Source organism: Coturnix japonica, chromosome 6 (genome assembly GCF_001577835.2).
Source record: "Coturnix japonica isolate 7356 chromosome 6, Coturnix japonica 2.1, whole genome shotgun sequence".
In the NCBI taxonomy this organism is placed as follows: Eukaryota; Metazoa; Chordata; class Aves; order Galliformes; family Phasianidae; genus Coturnix; species Coturnix japonica.
In genome coordinates this window covers 6882729-6901921 of record NC_029521.1, presented here as the reverse complement: position 1 = coordinate 6901921, position 19193 = coordinate 6882729, and the positions used below count along the sequence as shown (strand labels likewise).

The following is a 19193-nucleotide window of genomic DNA, read 5'->3' as shown; positions in this document are numbered from 1 at the left end:
CTTTGGGAAACATCTGTTTTTAGAAATGTTCTGCAATATTAAAATTCCTTACAGCTCCAAGAAATGTTTATATACTCTGTCATTCTTGTCAAAGTTCTTCTAAAAAAGTTTAAAAAAAAAATAAAATTACCCCCGAGTCCTGAAACGGATCAAAAAACATAACTAGCTCTAGAAGTTGACAAGTACTGAAATAAGTGATTGATTGTTTCATAAGGGTTACATACCACACGTATAAATTAACATGAATCACTTTCAGTTTTGTCCAATTCTTAAGATAAAATGGCTCTGAAATAACACAGTGACTAAATCCTGGCCACGCTGTGGGAAATGGATCTTCGTAAAAAATACCAGACTCATCTTTCAATAACGATATTATGATATAAATTATGATCACATAGAGAAATAGGAGATGAAGCAGATGTTTGCTCATTATTACGTGTCCTGCCTGCTTTCGGATTTAGAAATCAGCCTCCGACTACTCTGGCAACACTGGAAATGATAAACAATCATTAACTAATGACTGTACTGAAGAAGATAATTTCCCTTAAACCTTTAATTTCTAGGTAACCATTGTTTTCATTACTTAAAGGGATGATTAGAACAATGTCAGAAATCTAAACACCACAAACCTCTTGAGTGCCTTCTAATTGTTTCTAATCTTACATTTGTCACACAGTAAGTCAGTGGTTTCAGGACATTTTACATTTTAATTAGTTTGCAAACACAATAAAGGGTGCTAATTTGATTTTATAGTTGGAATAACAGTGTCCTATTTGGTCTGCTGGAGAAAAACAGAAGCCACGGGTTTAAGACCAGATGTCCCACAGACTCATCCTCCTCCTTCCCCAGCACCAGCACAGTGAGCGCAGGTATGTGGACTTGTGCAAGTCCCCATTTGTGTATGTATAAAAACGCCTTTATCATCCTTCAGAAATATCTCCATCTATCTGCAGCCAAGCACATTCTGCTTACTGAAAAGTACCGCAGAAAGCAATTTGGAAGATGTCATCTGAGGCTAGCAAGCAGAATCAAACAAAGAGATAAAGCACTGATTACCCTTTGCGGTCGACAAACACCTGCCCCATCTCTATCTGTCCCCATGAGCACCACCACACCGGGCTGCACCCTGCCCTGGCCGTGCCATGGCTGTGCCCTGAGTCAGAGCCATGGCCTGGGGCTCAGGGTGCAGGCTGCCACATGCTGCCCACACCCGGACCACGCCAATGGTACCAGTGCTTGCTGCCCTTCCTCCATGTGCTACATGCTGGCTCACACACCTTCAGCTGGATGGGCCCCAACACAGCCCAGCCTTGGCACTGAAGCACAGAGGTGTTAAAGCACGGGCCAAATGTGCATGGACAAAGATTACCTTTTCTTTCTTCTCTTTTTTTTTAACTAAAGAAACCAGTTCAAGGCTCAGTGTTTTCCAAACACACTTGTGCTGAGTTCTGGCACTGTGCTATACCACACTATACAGCGCTCCTCATGCTTTGCTGAAAGCTCTAGAAGCAGAAAGGCTTTTGTTACTCAATTCCAGGTACACTGAGTGTAGATACAAACACTGTTTGCAATGAAGCCTCCTCTGGTCCCCCAGCAGCACACCGCTGGGCTCACACCCACAGCACCGGGCCTCACAGCACCAGGCCACAACAGGACCAGAATCTGCCATGGGAACCAGCACCTGAAGGGGAAGCCCTTCCCACTGCCCCATCAAAGACAACATTTGCAATAGCTCCACTCGCACTTGAAACAAATCCATTAACATTTGCTCCCTAAATCATTCTAAATAGATGCATTATTCGAAGATTATTTATATTTCAGTCAGATGCATTTTGTTCTCTTGAGCAAGAAAATATGACAAGGATTGAACGAATAATTCTCAACAAGGCACACACTTGTTTTAATTTTTTCCTATTTTTGTTTCATTTATGACATATTCATGAGCACGCTGCAGATTTCCTGAATTTCTTATTCATAATGATCTTAAAGCACCCTTATGAGCACGCTGTGGCTTAGTCCCAGCCAGCATTCCTGACAGCACTGCAGGCTCAACACGGACTGGACAGCAAAGCGAACATGTATTGGCTTCTCCTCCTTTCTTGTTGGAGGGACTTCTGGCAGGAATACCTGAGAACATCTGTAACAACTCAACTTCTTTACATGTTTGTGCATATGGCTTTCAAATTCACTTTCTGAAAGCACTTATGCCAGTGAGAACTGATAACTTGTACGTTCCCAGAAGGTGAGAACTAAAGCAATGAGAACTAATGTAAAAAAACGAATAAATAAGTATAGAAAAACGTTTGCATTTCTTTGTCACCCCTTCAGTGGAAATGCTTGGAACAGGCCTACAAGGGAGACAATACGCTCCCAGTTCCAACACTGTACTTTTCTTCCTGCACATCTGACAACATGTTCCCTTTTGCCAATTTGTGCTTTTTATTCCTTTCTTTCTTTGTGTGATGCACCTCGTAGAGGAAAAAACTCCAGAGATGATCTGAGCTCATCCCGCACTTGCCAGCCATCCCAAAGGGCAGGCTCAGGTGGAGAATGGCAGCAAGCATCAAGTTATCTCCCTCGCAAAATCTGCAGCCCAGAGAGCAATCCAGAGCACAGGATGGAAAGCCACTTCACTGCCAGCCCTGGCAAACACCCCAGGTGTGACCAGGCAAAACAGCCAAATCAGCAGAGTAGGAGAGAATGCCTATAGTGTTGCAGAGCCCCCAGAGAGGTTCACTGACCACGCTGAGCACCTCCAATGCCTGCTCTGTGTCAGTAGGTTGCTCTCCTGCCCTGAGCAGCGGACCAGGCTGGTGGCACTCCATAAGCCTGCTGCAAAGGGCCCACTGCACCACTGTCCCCACAACACAAATACAAGGTTCAACAAAGAACCAGCCGTGTGGTCATTAACCAGCATGCACGTGCACTGGGCTTTGTTTTTCAGCTATTATTTGGTAAAAGACTTGTGCGCTCAATTAAGTGAAAGCATGTGAAATGGGTATGCCATGAATATCATCAGTTACATGAGCCATGATGACAACCGTATCTTAACCACTCTTCCTGTTCTACAATACATCTTACTAACATCTCAGGGAAAAGAAAATTGTTTACAGGAACCTGCCCAGAGAAAGGAATGCTATTTCTTCTTCTGTGTCTGAAAGTGTCCTGGGTGCTGTCTGGAAGAGGTAGTGACCACAAGCCACACAAACTGCTGCTTGCCGTATGACAGGAGGGATATGGGAAAGCCATGAAACGTTAACTGAGCAGGACATGGCAGCGGGGCAGGAAAAAAGAGGGAACAGCTTATGGCAGTGCTAGTGGAGAGGGAGGGGACCAGCAGCCCTCCTCACCACGTAGTGAGAGATCTCTAGCTTCATGTTATGTTCTTTCCATGCTTGTGGCCACTGCTCTTCTGCTACTACTACCTTCAGCTCCCCAGCTCTCAACGATATTTTCTGAAGGATACAGGAAACAGGAGCACTGCCAAACCTCCACAACTAGCGCAACTCCCAGCTCTGGGTCAAACATGGGATGCCAAGCTCTAGAAAGGCAGAAAATGAGACCTGTGGCAGCTGCCAAGCTCAGCTGGGACTGAACAGCACCTAAGGTGGAAGAGCGTAAACCATGTTAAAAAGCCAGTAAATACATTAGTTTCCTTTCCACTTGCATCCTAAGGTAGATGCAGGTGAGGACACCATCTTCCCTGTCATCAAGTCAGCTTTACTTGAGCCATGTCCAAGCTGAGCACATGAAGTACTACGTGTGCATGGACATCCTGGGATGCACAAGTAAGTCAAGTGACAGTGACCACAGTCTTGGGGTAACCCAGCAGGTTAGTTCCAGTAGAGCTATCCTTTTCAGGCATCTGATTTTCGTTGGAAGTCAAATGAGTTCAGTCTTCTCCGTAAGACTCTTCTCGAGATACACATATTTTGACTGATGTTAAAGATGTGTTGTTATAGGGAGGGTGTTAAAGAAATAGTGGCCTTCGCATAGCTGAGGTCAAGCTATGCTGGCACTCTGTCAAAACTGGTAGTGTAGCCAAGAGGCTTTAATGAGCTTGGAATGCATTACCTCATTTGTCATACCTGGATCACTTACTCATGCTGAGTCCAAAATAACCTTGGACCTTGCTGGCTGCTCAGCAAACCATGTAAGTAAACAGCCCTGTACTCATGCCTAAAGCATGTACCTTTTTCTTGCTCACTACACATTACTTGTGAGGACAATAACATCTATGCAGTCGTAACAGCTAGGATCAAAGTTCTCACCTTTTCCAGGTCTCTCTGACTTGAATAACTATTCCCAGATATGACTTCTGATTCTTGTTTGCTGATACTCCCACTTCTCAGAAACACTTCAGAAGTGAGAGAAAAGGGAGAGGAAAGGGTCACTGTATTTTGCTGAGGAGTTTACTAGGATAGCTGCTCAGCATTGCTAATAGCCTTAAGAGTTTACGCTGCCAACCAGATTCTGGCAGCCACTGTTTTTGTGACCACATTCCTCTCCGGTGGAAAGACAAAGGGAAGGAGCACAACTATTTTTCCCAACTGCAAGAGTATGACAGCATGAAAGAAAATGAGTTTGCAAAACTGTTCGCAGTCATCAGCAAAGTGCCAGGGAAAGATGTGGGTATGCATATATGGTGGGCTGTACAATCATCCCTATGCACGATGGATGCAGGTGCTCTGGAGAGAGACAATCACAGAGCAAAGATTATGGTAGAGCACTGGAGGGTGCAAGAAGTTAATGAACAGGGATGCACTGTGATACTGGATACAGAAGAGAAGCGTGCTCACCAGGGACTACCTGCAGCGCACATTCTAATCAATAGCCTCACTTCCTCTCCTTGTACGAGGTGCAGGACACCCAGCAGACACGGTCCTTGCAGAATCCCTTCGCACTGTGCCAGTCCTTCAAATATCTTGCAGTTCTCACTCTCTTCTCTCCCCTTTCAGCTGCAAAACCATCAGTAGATACAGAACAGACTAGGAGACTTTCCCACTCAGGCAGGTGGAAACAGCAGTGTCAGATCACAGAACTAGTTGTGATTTGAGTGCCCAACACAAGGAGGAGGTGCCATGCAGAAAAGCCTGGCCATCAAAGTCAAGGTCAGAAGAAGGGACACCAAACTCCAGACCATCCATGAACCAATCATGTGTGCTGGCAGGTGGCAAAATGCTGGTTGAGGAGGACTTCCCCAGAACAGCTTGGCAAAAATTAGCTCTTCCCTGAAAAACATGCTTGCATGTTGTACCTTTTAAAATGAACAGAAAGTTAACAGTTGTAATGGTTTTAACACTTACCCCTCTAGGGGCTTCTGGAATTCTGCAATATCTGAAAGTTCAAAAATACATACTGCTAGATTTAAGCACAGCCTCAGAAACTGCTCCAAGGCCAGTTAATCTCCCATGCTGCTCTGGAGTCTCAGCCGATTCCTGGACTCATCTACTCTGCCACTGTTTTCTTCACCTCAAGCCCTTTTCTGCATCTTGATTTCAGAACCTCGTGTTTCATTCATTTCCCTTTCACCCCTCAAAGTTTAGGGAAAAGCTCCTGCTTCCTGGAAACTGCGTCCAAGTCAGAGGGCCTGAAGCACGAATAGCCCAGGTACTGAGAACAGCTGGTGGGAGACACAAGCTGCAAACAACCTGGTGTTGCATCAAAGAGTCAAAAATTACAGTGGCTGGAAAATAAAGTGAAGGATCAGACAGGCTAGGCCTTTGTTTAGAGAACAACACTATCAACTGAATACGGAGAAACGCCCTCCAAAGCACATCTATGGCAGCAAGAGAAGAGCACCTACCACCAGCTAACATCCTTGTCCTCTAAAGGCCCCACAAACACACACCTCTTGCCTACTCAAGCTGTCCATAAAGCAATTCGAATACTAAACCCAATGTTTCTAAGCCTTTTCTAAACATAAACACTTGTTTATTCCTTTCCACAATTGATACGCTTTGTAGATTTATCACTAAACATGTCAGACTTGACCTGGAAATGCTGGAGCAACACAGCAAACAGCCATAAGAGAAGCATGGAGTATCCACACTGCTTTCTAATCCACATGCAGAAAGGGAGGGTTTGTGGAGCCATTCCTGGAAGTTTTGTTTTGGAAATGAGATAGCCCATGCTCCATGTGGGGAAAATCAATTTGCTACCTCTCTAAAGAAAACATTCCTCATTTGGAAATAACTGAAACAGACACTTCCTTGTGTGGATTAATGTGGAGACAATCCGACGTGCTGCAGACTGTTGTTCTGACCCCGCTACTGACCAGACAATCTCTAAAAAAAAAAAAGCAACAAGGTGGTATTTTTCACGGATTAGGGGGCAGCGCAGTTATTGTTTGGAATAGAGAAGTTAGAGGCACCGCAAATATCAGGTTGGTTAATTGTGTCCAAACTGAAATATCTTTAGTTTCCATGGAAGGCAGTGACAGGATTCAGGATGAGGCTTGGTCTTGTTTTCTTTATTGCAGCATGGCTGGAAGTTAATTAAGACTTCTGCTGTAAGGGCTTTGTTTTGTCCCGCTGATTAATTTGGGTTTAAAAAAAAACACAGAAAAGGGTGCATTTCTTTGCCAAAACTGATGCATGTATTAGCTGTTATGAAATTGAAGAGAGGAGATGAAGATTTTAGAGAAAAATCTATGCCTGACAAATGTGTGAGCTGCAAGTAGTCCTCAGAGCAAATCAAAATAACAATAATTACAATAAAATCCAGGGCAGGCCTGTTACTGGCTACAGATGACAGAATTGTTATTAATGATTCAAAAAGAGGCAGAGGTGTTTGGTAAATATTTGTTCCATATTTGCAGAGAAGCCAGATGATACGCTCGCAGAAGAATATAATTAAAGCGAGTCAATTGACTCGGTTTTACATAAACCAGATCTTAAAACAACAAAAAAGAAAACAAACAAAGCACCTTATTTTATACTTTCAAACTACAGACTTGATTAGAGAAACTAGCAGCATGCAGGGAACTCACCTGCACTTTGGCAGGGCTGTTGATTTCATGTTAGATAACACACTTGATTAAAAAATAACAGCATATAATTTTACTCAAGCAAATATTAAATAGATTAGAAACTGGCTAAGCGATAGATCTAAACACGGGCATCAGTGGGGAATTTCTAACAAAGGAAAATATTCCTGGTAGGATTCCAGAAGGGTTGCAGTTAGACTTGATGATGTTCAGCATTTTCTTCAGTGAAATAAATATGAGGTCCCTGACAGTAACATTGACCATGACACCAGCCAGGCCTGGCACAACAAAACACGAGGTAATTCTCACAAGCAAGTCAGTGGGAAAACCAAGCCAAACATAACCAACTCTGCCTAGCACCACTGCTCCATAAACCTGGGAGCTCAGCCCCAGCTGGCACTTCACAGGCTACCCCAAAACGCAGGCCAGCGTGCCATGGCAGGAGCTGTTAATGCACAAAGCCTGCCTCCTGGAGCTCCAGCAGCTCAGACGGCTGTGTTTCAGCTACATGACTGAGAAGTGACTTCACCAGGTAACACAAGTACCTTGAAGGGGATAAAGGCAGGTACTCAGCAAGCATGAGGTGCAGTGAAGCGCACCAAGGCACTGGCATTGACATATACAAGAGCTGAAGACAGTGCACCAGGCATGCACACATTCAACTGTCAGACCTTCCAGGAAGACTTGAGCCAGCCATGTGCTGGCGGGCACAGCAGCAGAGACCCGGGCACACAGAGGGCTGGAGCTGGGTGCCGACCCTGGCCAGGACCCAGCGCTGCTGGGACAGCTGCCTGATGCTGCGGGAGCTGAGCTGGCTGCAGGAGCCAGAGCCCAGCTGTCTGGCTGCACTCCCCACTCCAACAGCTGCTTCTCTTCTCCTTTAGAAAAAAGATGGTGGACTGGATGAAAGCATTCACTGGTAATTTTGGCTGATGAGCCACTATTTGGTTCATACCAGATCGGATGACTCAGGGTTCTTTTGGTGAGAAACTCCCAAAATACAGGAACTAAAACAGTAGAGTACTGTGCTGTTCGGGACAAGGAGCTTGAAGCGCCACAGCCTTGATTCGGCAAAGCACAAGCCTAACTTGTAAAGACTGGGAGCATGCCAAGACCTCTGATGACCTCACAGGGGCTGTTCAGGTCTCTGAGGTTGAGGTGGTGCTAAGCATTGAATTCGTGGAGCCAGCACAACTCTGTGTGATTGAGGACAAAACACTGTGCTCAGGCACCAACGTGGGGCCGGCCGTGGGTTCCTCGAGTGCTGCAGTACCTCAGAAACCTGTGGTGGTAAGGTCCCTACCCTAGAGACCACAGTGGGAGGCTGTGACTGGCATGTGGGGGACTTGGCTTCTGGAGGAGCTTCCCAACACTATGCAAGTCTTGGTTTAAAAAAAAAAAAAAAAAGGAGGAAAAAAATAACAACAAAGAGAGGGAAGAGTTGAGAAGGCACAAGCAGACTGTGTAATAGACAAGACAAAAGCAGTACAAAAACAGTAGTGAGAAGGGAAAGTGCAAAGCAAACCCATGCAAGTCAGCCAATCTCATCACAACTCAGCAGAACACAGAGTAGACTTCCCATTAGAGCGCATTAGAAAATAAATGGCAAATAAAAGCTCACAGCAAACGTTAAGAAGGCTTCCCTAGCAATATTTCCCTTTCTCTCCTGCAAAAGCGAGCGTTTGTTAAATTGCTGTCTAGCAGAGTCAGCAGTACCCAATGGAGACGTGACCTACATACCTCGGCAATACAATGGCTGTGCAGCCGATCACGTCCATGTAGATAGGCAGATAAGATGGGTAACTGCCTGGTGGAGGGTGGGCATGGGGGTGATTCCAAACAGGCAGAAATTCAGACAGTAAGCATAAAATGGATGGTTTCCACAGAGCTTGCTTAGGGGAATGACAACAGCAAGTAGGAAGCTATGATACGCAGCGGCACAAAACATGAAAATTACAAATATAGTATTCAAATCTCTTGCATTTCTCATTTGTAGTGGCAGAGATCAATATCACTTTTTTTTTTAGAACAAGAATCCTACAATACTTTTTTTGTCTGCACTTTGTCACCACACTGTAACAGTAACTAGTTAAACACAACCAGCTCACCTGAGGATGTTAGCAAAGTGACAAGCAGTAACTGCAGAGCACCCTCCGTCCCTGTCACCACACTCACTCCAGTGTACCATGCCTGGTTGGAGTCCCATCCTCGCTCCACCCACCTCCTGGTGCTGCCGCCTCCTGTGTGAGGGCCTGGAGCTGGGGCAGGCTGGGCTGGGCTCTCCCACCATGCCGGGCTAAGGACCAGTGGGCACCTTCCTGCAGTAAGGTGTGGCGGTGGTAACTCTGGTAACTGTGTGCTAACAAAAGGGGCATCTCCATGGCCACCAGGGGATGGAAGCCGGTGGTTCTAACGCCCTGCTGGTAGCACTGTTTGGCCACGTTCAATGGGCACAAACCTGGGAACTTGGTGTAAGTGCACAGAAGCGATCCCACCTCTGCTCCACAGTCCATGCCAGGCTCCAACACACAGAAAACCAGCCATTAGGTCTAGTGACCCATCAGCACAGGGCATGGCACCGACCGGGCCCTGACCAGCAGCCGATCGCTATCGAACAGACGGGCTCTACAATACAGCCTTATTTGGGCAAAGGCAGCCTTAGCCGTACTCTCCCTTTAACAGCTCTATTTGGCCGCTTACCCGTGCGGCGGAAGCCGGCGGGTCGAGGAGCCCCTCACCGTGGCCGAGCTGGTGCCGCTGCGGCCCGAGCGCGGCCGTCATTGCCCTCTAGCGTCGCCCGGCCGCCATCCCGCCCGGCCCCGCTCGGCTCCCCGCCCGCCGCGTTCATTCATGGCTAAAAATAGGCGGGAGCCCGGCCGAGCTGCGGGCACCGGGACCCGCGTATAACCTAATATGGAAACGGAGCCGGGCTTTCAAATGCGGCGGTTTATTTGTTTCTGGAAATGGACAACATATGTCAGAGATTTACTATACGGAACCAGGTGTATATATAGCGGAGATCTTTGTATGCGCCCGTTTTCGTTCTATATAAAGGCTTTATACAGCCTGGAACTATAAATTTAATAATAGATTACTAAATTAAGTCTGCACAATCACTTCATTAAAAAAAAAAAAAATCATTTCAATTTAAAATACAGCTGTAGGGGCTTGGACAATTTCCTGCATAATAGAGGCCCATCCCTGCAATGTAAATAACCCGGCACTAAAACAAGTCCATCAGGCACATCAGGAATAAAAAACCTTCCCCAACACAGCAATGCGTTTTGCAGCCTATCCCGAGTCAGGATGCCAAGCCCTCATTTCATCCGAATGCTGCTTTGATAAATCACTCCTGCTTCAGCAGGCTGCGTTTTTTTCCCCCCCCTTAATGTCCTGTTTTCCTCCCAGCAATCCAGGCCGATTAAGCCTCAGCGTTCTGACTGTACCAAACGGCCGGGGTTTTGCAATAGGAATTATTCACTGCTTTCCTGTGTACCGTCAGCATTCTTAAAATACTGTTACTATAAACTGGGCAGCACGCTCTGCAGACACGCGTGACGCTGCCCGCGCTGTTTATTTCCAGCTGCAATTGTGCAATTTGAAAATTCTCATCTTTCTCAATGCCCTTTCCCCAAACAAATACCTCCGATAGTTACAAGATTACAGAACAAGACCGATTTGGTTCGGAGCCTCACGGACTACCTGTAATATCAGAGACTGATTGTACAGTAAAAATGAAACATTGCTTTGGTTCCTATATATCCTAAGTTAATTATCAGGCTTTCTCTTCCTAATTTGATGAGAATGAAATATTGCAAGACCTACATATGGCAATTTAAAACACAGAATCGGGGAAAAGGCAAAGCAAGCCTCTGAGAAGACAAGAGTTGGGTCTGTACAGCCAGGTACAGTGACGTACCGCCCTTCCCACTGCCGCAGTCACAGACCTGGAAGGGCTCCATCCCCTCCATCCTGCACAGTCCCCCCACGTTTATCAGGATTAGGCTCCTGGAAGGCTGCATGACGTTCAAAAAGCTCAAAAACTTCAGTTCACTGCCTCATGAAATACACAACATGAATTTTATGGGCTAATCTCAGCCAGTCCTCTCCTCCCGACAGCATCTGGAGGGGCTTTCACATCACCCAGCAGTCCTCATCCCACTTCCAACAGCAGAACATCAGCCCATGCTGACTGCAGCGATCTGGGTTTTTCCTAGAAGCCTCCTGCCCAGACGTGACCCGACTTAGCTTTGTTTAGGAAACCTGACAGGGTGACACGAATGGCCAAAGCTTCTGTATATCTAATTCTAAACAGATAAAGTATCTTCAAGACAAACCAGCACCTCTCAGAGATTTCCAAGTACACCATTAAGTAGATCTGGGCTTCAGCAGAGGTGAATATGAAGATTCATTGTCCCAAGAGATAAATATTGACTAAGGAGAAGCAAAGGTCAAACTGGTCAATATTTACTCAAGAAACTAAATCTTGGTGTAGTGTAACACACACGCAAATGTCTTCATCAGCTGCCTCTGGAGATCTTCTCATTATGACTAAGGGTTTCAAAAGTGTCATTCTTTTCCCTCTAAAATCCTTGTTTTAAGAGAAGCTCCCACGGATCTCCTGCAGTCTGAAGCTCTCCGTGCCCACAGCCCCAGCAGAGGGGTCTGTTAGCAAATGCCATCTGACTCGTCTGCACACCAAAGCTCAGGGGTCATGAACAATTCGTATGGTTCATGTCTGACCTCTGCAGACATGAACAATATGAATTTTCTGACTCATCACATGAGAGTATTCCAGGCTACCATGAACAGGAATTTCTTCTTTGGTCAGGATTAATGTACTCCTTTTTCCCTCTGTCTCAAATATCTGTAACTTAAGGCAGAAATTTTATCTCAGGCTTCTATTTCACATAAGGAATTAGTCTGAGACAATGTCACTCAAGACCTTTGGGGAGTTGCAGTACTATTATTTACTGTGGCAAGTATATTAGTCCTATTATTTATCTAAGGTTTCACGTTTACTGCCTCCTTTCTGAAGTTCTTTTACCGTGCTATTTCTGTCCGAAGCCACAGCCCAACAGACTGCACAGAACAGCACTGCTGAAATATAAGATTCGAGGTAGTTCATAAAGCCTGGTTTTTCCGGAGATGCACCAGGAAGGCAGACACCCCAACCCAATGGCTGTTCGTGAGCCTATTCCCTGTATCCCCTGGGGACCTTCATGCTGCCCCTCAGTGGATGGGAAGGTGCCAGCCCTTTTACTTCTCTTTTCCTCCAGTCTCGTGACCTGGTGTATATGCTCCTATTTCTAACCTTTGTCTCCACAAAACAGCCGAGCACAGCGCACATTTGTTGCAATCACCATGGAGATCAGTGGGTTTCAAATTAGGCACAAACTGTTTCCTTTACTATTTTTATACTGTGTTTTGAGCCTATTATGCCCTTCCCATCCTGTCCTTTCTTTATCCTTACTAGTAGACACGACCCTCCCTCTCCACTGGGCCGAGCCGTTGGGCACAGGGGCTGAGGTGAGTGTTGCCTTCTGTCATTTGGTGGGCAGGCCTATACGGGATGGAAGAACTACACCTCTGCAAAGGATGGCTGGGTGCGTGCCCTGCTGCTGTGGCATGAATGATCCACCGAGAGCTGCTGAGAGAAATGGTGTGACATTGGTACAGACTGGGCAGAGCTGTCAGCAAAGGGGGTAAGAGGTGAAACAATAACTGGAGATACAGGAGGATGGTAGGAAAGGGGAGCACGGGCTCCTGGGCCCTTGGGATTGCACAGAGAAAAAGAGAAGTGGCACCAGCACCAGTTGCTCCTCCTGGTGGCAATGGCTGAGCGGCCCCTTGCTGCAGCCAGGCTGCCCTGTGCCCCTCAAGTATCACACTGCTGCTACTCAGCTCCCAAAGATGCACAATCTGTAACAGAAGCTCTTTTGGACACGCGGAAAAAGACACAAGGACTGACAGTGCTGAATGTAGGTTTCCCACAGCCCAAGTCAATTGGCTCCCTGTGCCAAAAATGCAGCAGGCTGGGAGCTGACAGCACCAAAGATGCACATGCCAAATACAAGCCTTTCCCACAGTTCTGTGACAGGTACATTCCTTCCTTTAAAACACTGCAGCGTAGCCACTAAATAAAAACCCCACCCTGGTTCTGGAATCATATGTAATCCATAACATGGAACTTAAGTTTAATTCAAAGGCCAATTAAAAAAAAAAAATCAATGAAATGCTTTTATGAAACAGGAGATTGATCTGCAGCTTAAAACTTCCAGTAATGTAATATTTTAGAACTTTAATAAATAATGCTTTTATCTTGATTGCAAAATAATACCCTGCCATGCAAACACAGAGCAGAGGTAGGAAACTGTTCAACAAGAATTAAAATGTCACACGTTGCACAGAACGGAGCATTACAATTATTGGTGAAACACATTTTTCAAACTTGTTAACACAAAATTAACAATTACATACATCACTTAATTCTATAAGTGCATATCTCTCAAAGTACCCATTAGCTAACCTTGCCTGGTTTGGTTTTAATATAGATGCAGGCTTTGCAGCACAGAGGGGATGTAACCATGTGAGTGCTGGCACCGTAAACCCTGAAATGGCAAGTGCTATTAAATTGAGATGCAATCACACTGAAAGGGAAACATTAACAAACAGCAGACAATTGAGAAGAAAATACAGGGCGCTTGTGTTCTAATACATGTGCTTCAAAACCTTATATAACTATTCATTGTCTAGTTCATCTGGCCAGGGGCCCAGTCTGCTCTATGCTATGCTATACTAATTTTATAATAATAAACTGTTACACAAGCTTTACGCAGTCATGCATATGAAGAGGTTGTGGAAGACATTACATTTGATTATCTTTCTAGCAAAGACACCATCTTGAAATTAAACACAGCCCGGCAGAAATGTACGTGAAAAAGAAAAATAAAGGGAAGGAGGGAAGAGGAAGGGGAAGGGGAAAGGAGAAAGGAAGGGAAGGGTTTGTCCAGAAAAAAAGCAACAGAAACAAAATCCTTTTCAAAAGGAGACACTGGACTGTCTTCCCTCTCTGAATATCACCTGCCCCATTATGCATGACAGATGAATACCACTAATCCCATAACACAATGCAAGAATCTGCATGTTCCTGGACAATACTCATTTGAAGGCAATTTTGGGAAACATGCTTTTTTTTTTTCAGTAAATGCATCTTCTTTTTGCAAAAACAAGGCAAAATGGTTTACAAAGCCAAAAGGAATGCGCGAAAGAGCTGGGATTTAAAACCCTTTATGTTATTTGTTGCTTTAGCATGAACCAACACGAACCACTGAGATGCTTCAGTTAACTTTCAGCTGTACCACAAAGCATTTTTTAAGACAGCAGTTGGAAAACGTGGGCATGAGAGAGACAGGGCACAAAAGCATATACAGTACGAACCAGATGCAACCCAGGAAAGTCATTTCATATTCCACATTTGTCTATGGAATTGTCTGAGAATTTTCTGCTGAACATTACTTCCAGGTTTATCACAGCGGTTCAAAAATGGCTATATTTAGTCACTGACCAGCGCCAGAAGGCACTACCAGACTATAGGATCATGGAATATTTTAAGTTTGAAATCTCATCTGCCATCGAGGCCAGAAATAAATGCCTTTTATTATCAGAAAGAGTGAAAGCCTCAGACATCCAAGATATATAAGTGATTGTTTTTCAGCTCTAAGTCACAAGATAGCAACCCCAAAAATCACATTATTCAGATTACCATTGTGCGTCTGCTACCTCCCTACCACCCCCTACATATTTTGATTTTAACATTTTAATGTCTAATCTAAAAAAGCCACTAAAACTAGTGAACCAGTGTTTTATGTAGGGCTCCTGAGGCACTTCCACATGCAAATAACAGCAATACATACCAAAAGCAAAGAGTCGGCAGCCAAGAGACACACAAGTCATGGAGTGTTGGAGAAAACACCAAAAAGCTTCAACGCCATCTTCTGATCTAAACTCCATCACCATGGAGATCACAATCTTTCTCTTAACCTCCACCTCTGAAGTTGTCATGGTCAAAAACACAATTTCTATCCAACAGGAAAATGCCAGAATTTCATCGCTTTCCTCATGAATGGGGCTGTGGAGATGGGGATGGGCACGGCATGGGCGCACACCAGCACTGCCATGGTGCTCACTTGCATCACCAGCATCCTTGCTGCTGAGAGGGGTCTCCCAAGCACAATTTCAGCTCAGCTTGATACAGTTAAGGCATCCCAGCCCCAAACCAACCATTTAATTTCAAATCTTTTTGTTGGGGGAAAAAAAAAAAAAAAAAGAATATCAAAATGGAAACAGTATCATGGTGCCTGTAGAGAATCAGTGGGGGAAATATTTCTAGTTTCTTCGAATGGCATCTTCCAGAAGAGTGAGAAAAACTTCATGTGAGATCAAAGTTACTCCAGAAGGGAAAAAGCAGGAATCAGGTGGCAGCACCAGCCAGAGCTAAGTGTCACACATCAGTGTGCTGCATTTAGACCTTGGCCTGGAAATCTCCACTAAGCTAAGAAGGACTCTACTGCAGCTGCAGGTGGAGCACAGTAAATATGGCAAAATTCTCCTTGGCAATGAAGCAGAGTTCATTTGTTTCCTATTATTTATTTTAACCGCTTTATCCATATTGTTTTGGTGTAGGCTTCAAAAATGAAGAAAGTCCTTGCGGCAGGACTGCCATCCTTGCCCCATCTCTGCCCCTGACCAAGGTTCCAGCTGGAGCCTGCAATGCTGCTCTGGGCAGCTCCTCCCCATGGGCACAAGCAGAGCCCCAAGAGGCAGCACAGCTATGTGCCTTCTCTGGCTCACCTGCATAGGAGCCACTGAGGTTCATTCATCTCAGCTCCCTCTGCTCTCCCGAATAGTTCTGAGTGTTGCTAGGCAACTATTGTTGAATACATGCATGAGGCATTAATTGTCTGAGCGCTTTAAAGGAGGAAAATTCTTTAAAACTGAGGACATTGCCATACCAAAAATAGGATATTTCCTTTATAAAGGGCAACACTCGTGGCTGGGAATGTTGATGGCTGCAGCATGTCAGAGACGAGATGAGTCATGGTGATTACTCACAGTACAGCACAAAAGCAGCATCTTAGGAGAATTGACTTTTATAATAAAGTTTTATTTTAAATTAAGTGCTTCAGATCTAGTTTTATCTCCAGACTGCTGTCACTGGGATATCACGGTCCACATTTCCACCATGAAACTAATGGTGTTGGGTCCATCCTCTGTTACACAGCATTACAACTTCCTGAGCGTATCAGTTCACTGCCTTCCAAACCCAAAGTGGCACTGGCAAGCTTTCCTCTCTGCTGCACTTCAAAGAGACGCTCCAGTCTCACTGCTGATCCTAAGTGCTCTGTGCTCCTTACCCGTAAATGTGGATTTCATTTTATAGGGTCTTTTTTTCCAAAATACATTCCAATGTCATGATCAAGTTCTGAAGACAGTAAACACAGACTTCCATAAATTGACTTAAACTTCTAAACTAAACAACTGCTGGGATTTGCAGCTAGGTAATTTTTCCTTTTTTTGTTTTACAATAAACCCATCTCTATCGTAACTAAACATTCACAATGTACATATATTCAGCCTAATTACAGGGTGCCTTTCAAAACCACCAACACCAGAAAAACCCATAAAGAGCCATCTTTTTTTTTTTTTTTTTTGCAAATTGGTCAAATGATTGTGGCTCATTGCAAAATCAGGATATATAAAGGAATGAGGGCAACTGTACTGCTGAATTTGTACATGGTATTCTGAGCAAATGGGTCCTAAATACCCCAGGAATAATCTTCAGTCTGACTTTCCAACTTGTGCTTTACTTCTCTGGAAGCAGGTAAAGGACACAGGACCACCTAAACAGAGTTCCAAAGTTCACCTGAGGTTTGCAAGATGATGTGATTTATTTAATGAATGAAGTGGGAAGGAGAATCAACACCTCCTGAAAGTAAACACGACAACCCATAGACTTGCTTTCAGTGGGAGGCCAGCTTCTTCTGCAGTTGCAGATCCCATTGGAAACACAGGAGGGTGGCGACAGAGATGGAGGTCACACCACACTTCTCAGCTGGAGCAGCAGCAGTGTCTGGGAATGTCATTCATGTTAGCAGGATGATCACCATTAGCCTTTTCACATATTCTCTTACCCTTTCTGCGGGCTGAAACTGCTGATTTCAAATGAATTCCTCCTCTTCTATTACTTACTTGTTGCAAACACCTGTATTTTAATTAATGTGCTCTTTAAAGCTACTACAGAAAGAGGTAAGGTGACTGAAGACGTCTGTGAAGGACCCATCAGGGAAAACTCATGGAGTTGGTTAAGTCTGTACAAGATCTTGTAGTTGTAACAGCATATTTAAATGAGACGCTATCGAGTTACATTTTCCAGTTACACTTCAGCTAAGGAGCAAGCCCCTGGCAGCAATCGTTAAAGTGATCTACAACGGGGAGGATCCTCCCCCAGCTGGGCTCCCCACTGGAGAACAGGCAAAGCCCCCAAGACTGCAGCAAGGGTTGGTGCCCCGAGATGGGCATTGCTCACAGCATCCGGGCTTGTTCTGAGAGCAAAGGGCAAATTTTAGGAAGGTTTGGTTTACTGCGTAATAATGAATGTGCAACGGTCCAGCGCAACCTAGCCCCTGCTGACCCAGATGCTACAAGGGATTTAATATTAATACAGTGTTGGTTTTCAGTGCCAGAAGAAAACAGTAGGATATGATTGTCTTGTTTACTTTCTGCCTATACAACTTCAGAGTGACTGCTGAATGAAGACAGTATGTCTTGTTTGAGTAAGGATCATGTCGTTTGGAAAGCAGCCTTGATTTAAAAGCTTGAAGTAATAAAGAATCTATGTTACCTCAAGCAAAGATGTTCTCCTGGGTAATTACCCCTCACTGCTAGATAATTGTGCCTTAGTTTTATCATTAATTTACCTGTTTCTTCTCTGTAGGACTGGGTCCTACTATGTGCCCATTCACCAAATTAGAGAGGCCTCTGCAGTCACAGATCTGGCTGCCCAGAGAAGCTGTGAGTGCCACATCCCCTGAGGTGCCTAAGGCCCGGCTGGATGGGGCCCTGGGCAGCCTGATCTGGAGTGTTGCAACCCTTCCCATGGAAGGCGGCTGGAACTGGATGGGCTTTAGGGTCTCTTCCAACTCAAGCCATTCTGTGAGTCTACCATCTGCTTGCAGAGGTGCTAGCAGGCCATAAGAAGGCCCCTTTGTACCTTTTCCCTCCATGCACTGAATGGCACAACATTCTTTAGTCTTTCACTCAGAGACATCCTCGTTCCATGAGTTGCTGTTTGGCTCTTTCCTCAGCCCTATCCGGTGTTCCAATATGCAAAACATGGGCAACAGGCTCAGGAACAAAAGTGAAGGTAGGAAAAATCTGTCATAAACTCCTTCTGCTCTTTCAGGTTTCTCTGCAGCCTGTAGTTCAGAATGATGCAGTGGAGCATTAGCAGCGCAGTTATCCCATGAAACTGTATCATCCTTTTGCAGAAAGCCATAATCATTTGAATGACTAACCAAAATGTTAGCTCTTAGGGGCTCTGATAATGATTTCCTCTAGTGTTATACACAGCAGCAGTCACACCTCTCTGTTTTTTTCTCACTGTTTCCCTGCTTATTCAGTTGAGAAGCTGGTTTGCCCTCCTATTGTAGTCAACTGGTTATCTGCCATTGCCCTTCAGTAATTCATGGCATTAAGACCAAAAAAGAGGCCCTGAGGCACAGGAAAATGCTTGTTTGATCACTAAAAGACCAAGACACAACTACATGGATTATCCAGGTCCAAACTTAAGTTGAAATGCAAATTCTCACTGCTTCTCTGGCCTTTGCTTCATAATGGACAATAAATTCATTAATAAATAAAAGAATAGGCAACTGTTTTGTTTTGTTTTTTGAGTCAGATGCTACCATTTTTTAAACTTCTTCCTTATTCAGAAGTGATACATGAAGAAAAAGCCATCTGAACAAAGTCCCAGCATCCACTGTCTCTCCCTGGAATATGGGGGCTCACAGATCTTTTAGCAAAGAGCAGCACCTTCTCCAGAGGACTTGAGAACAGAGTGACTGCTCCAGTCCCTTCAGTTCAGCAGCTCTGAAAATATGAACTAATTCACGTATCCTCTATGATCTGTCTCATTACATTTACA

The 19193-nt window shown here is 44.8% G+C and overlaps 1 protein-coding gene across 9 annotated transcripts in view; it reads right to left on the bottom strand.

Moving 5' to 3' along the window:
* ARID5B (AT-rich interaction domain 5B) overlaps positions 1–19193 on the bottom strand; it is a 142804-nt gene that overhangs the window by 37523 nt on the left and 86088 nt on the right. The window contains exon 1 of one of the 9 annotated variants that reach the window (XM_015866232.2): positions 9210–9813. The exons of the other annotated variants lie outside the window; for them this stretch is intronic. Within the exon in view, the coding sequence (XP_015721718.1) occupies positions 9210–9501 (292 nt within the window). The 5' untranslated portion in view covers positions 9502–9813. Of the gene's footprint in view, positions 1–9209; positions 9814–19193 lie in introns of those variants that run through there. 9 annotated transcript variants of the gene reach the window in all.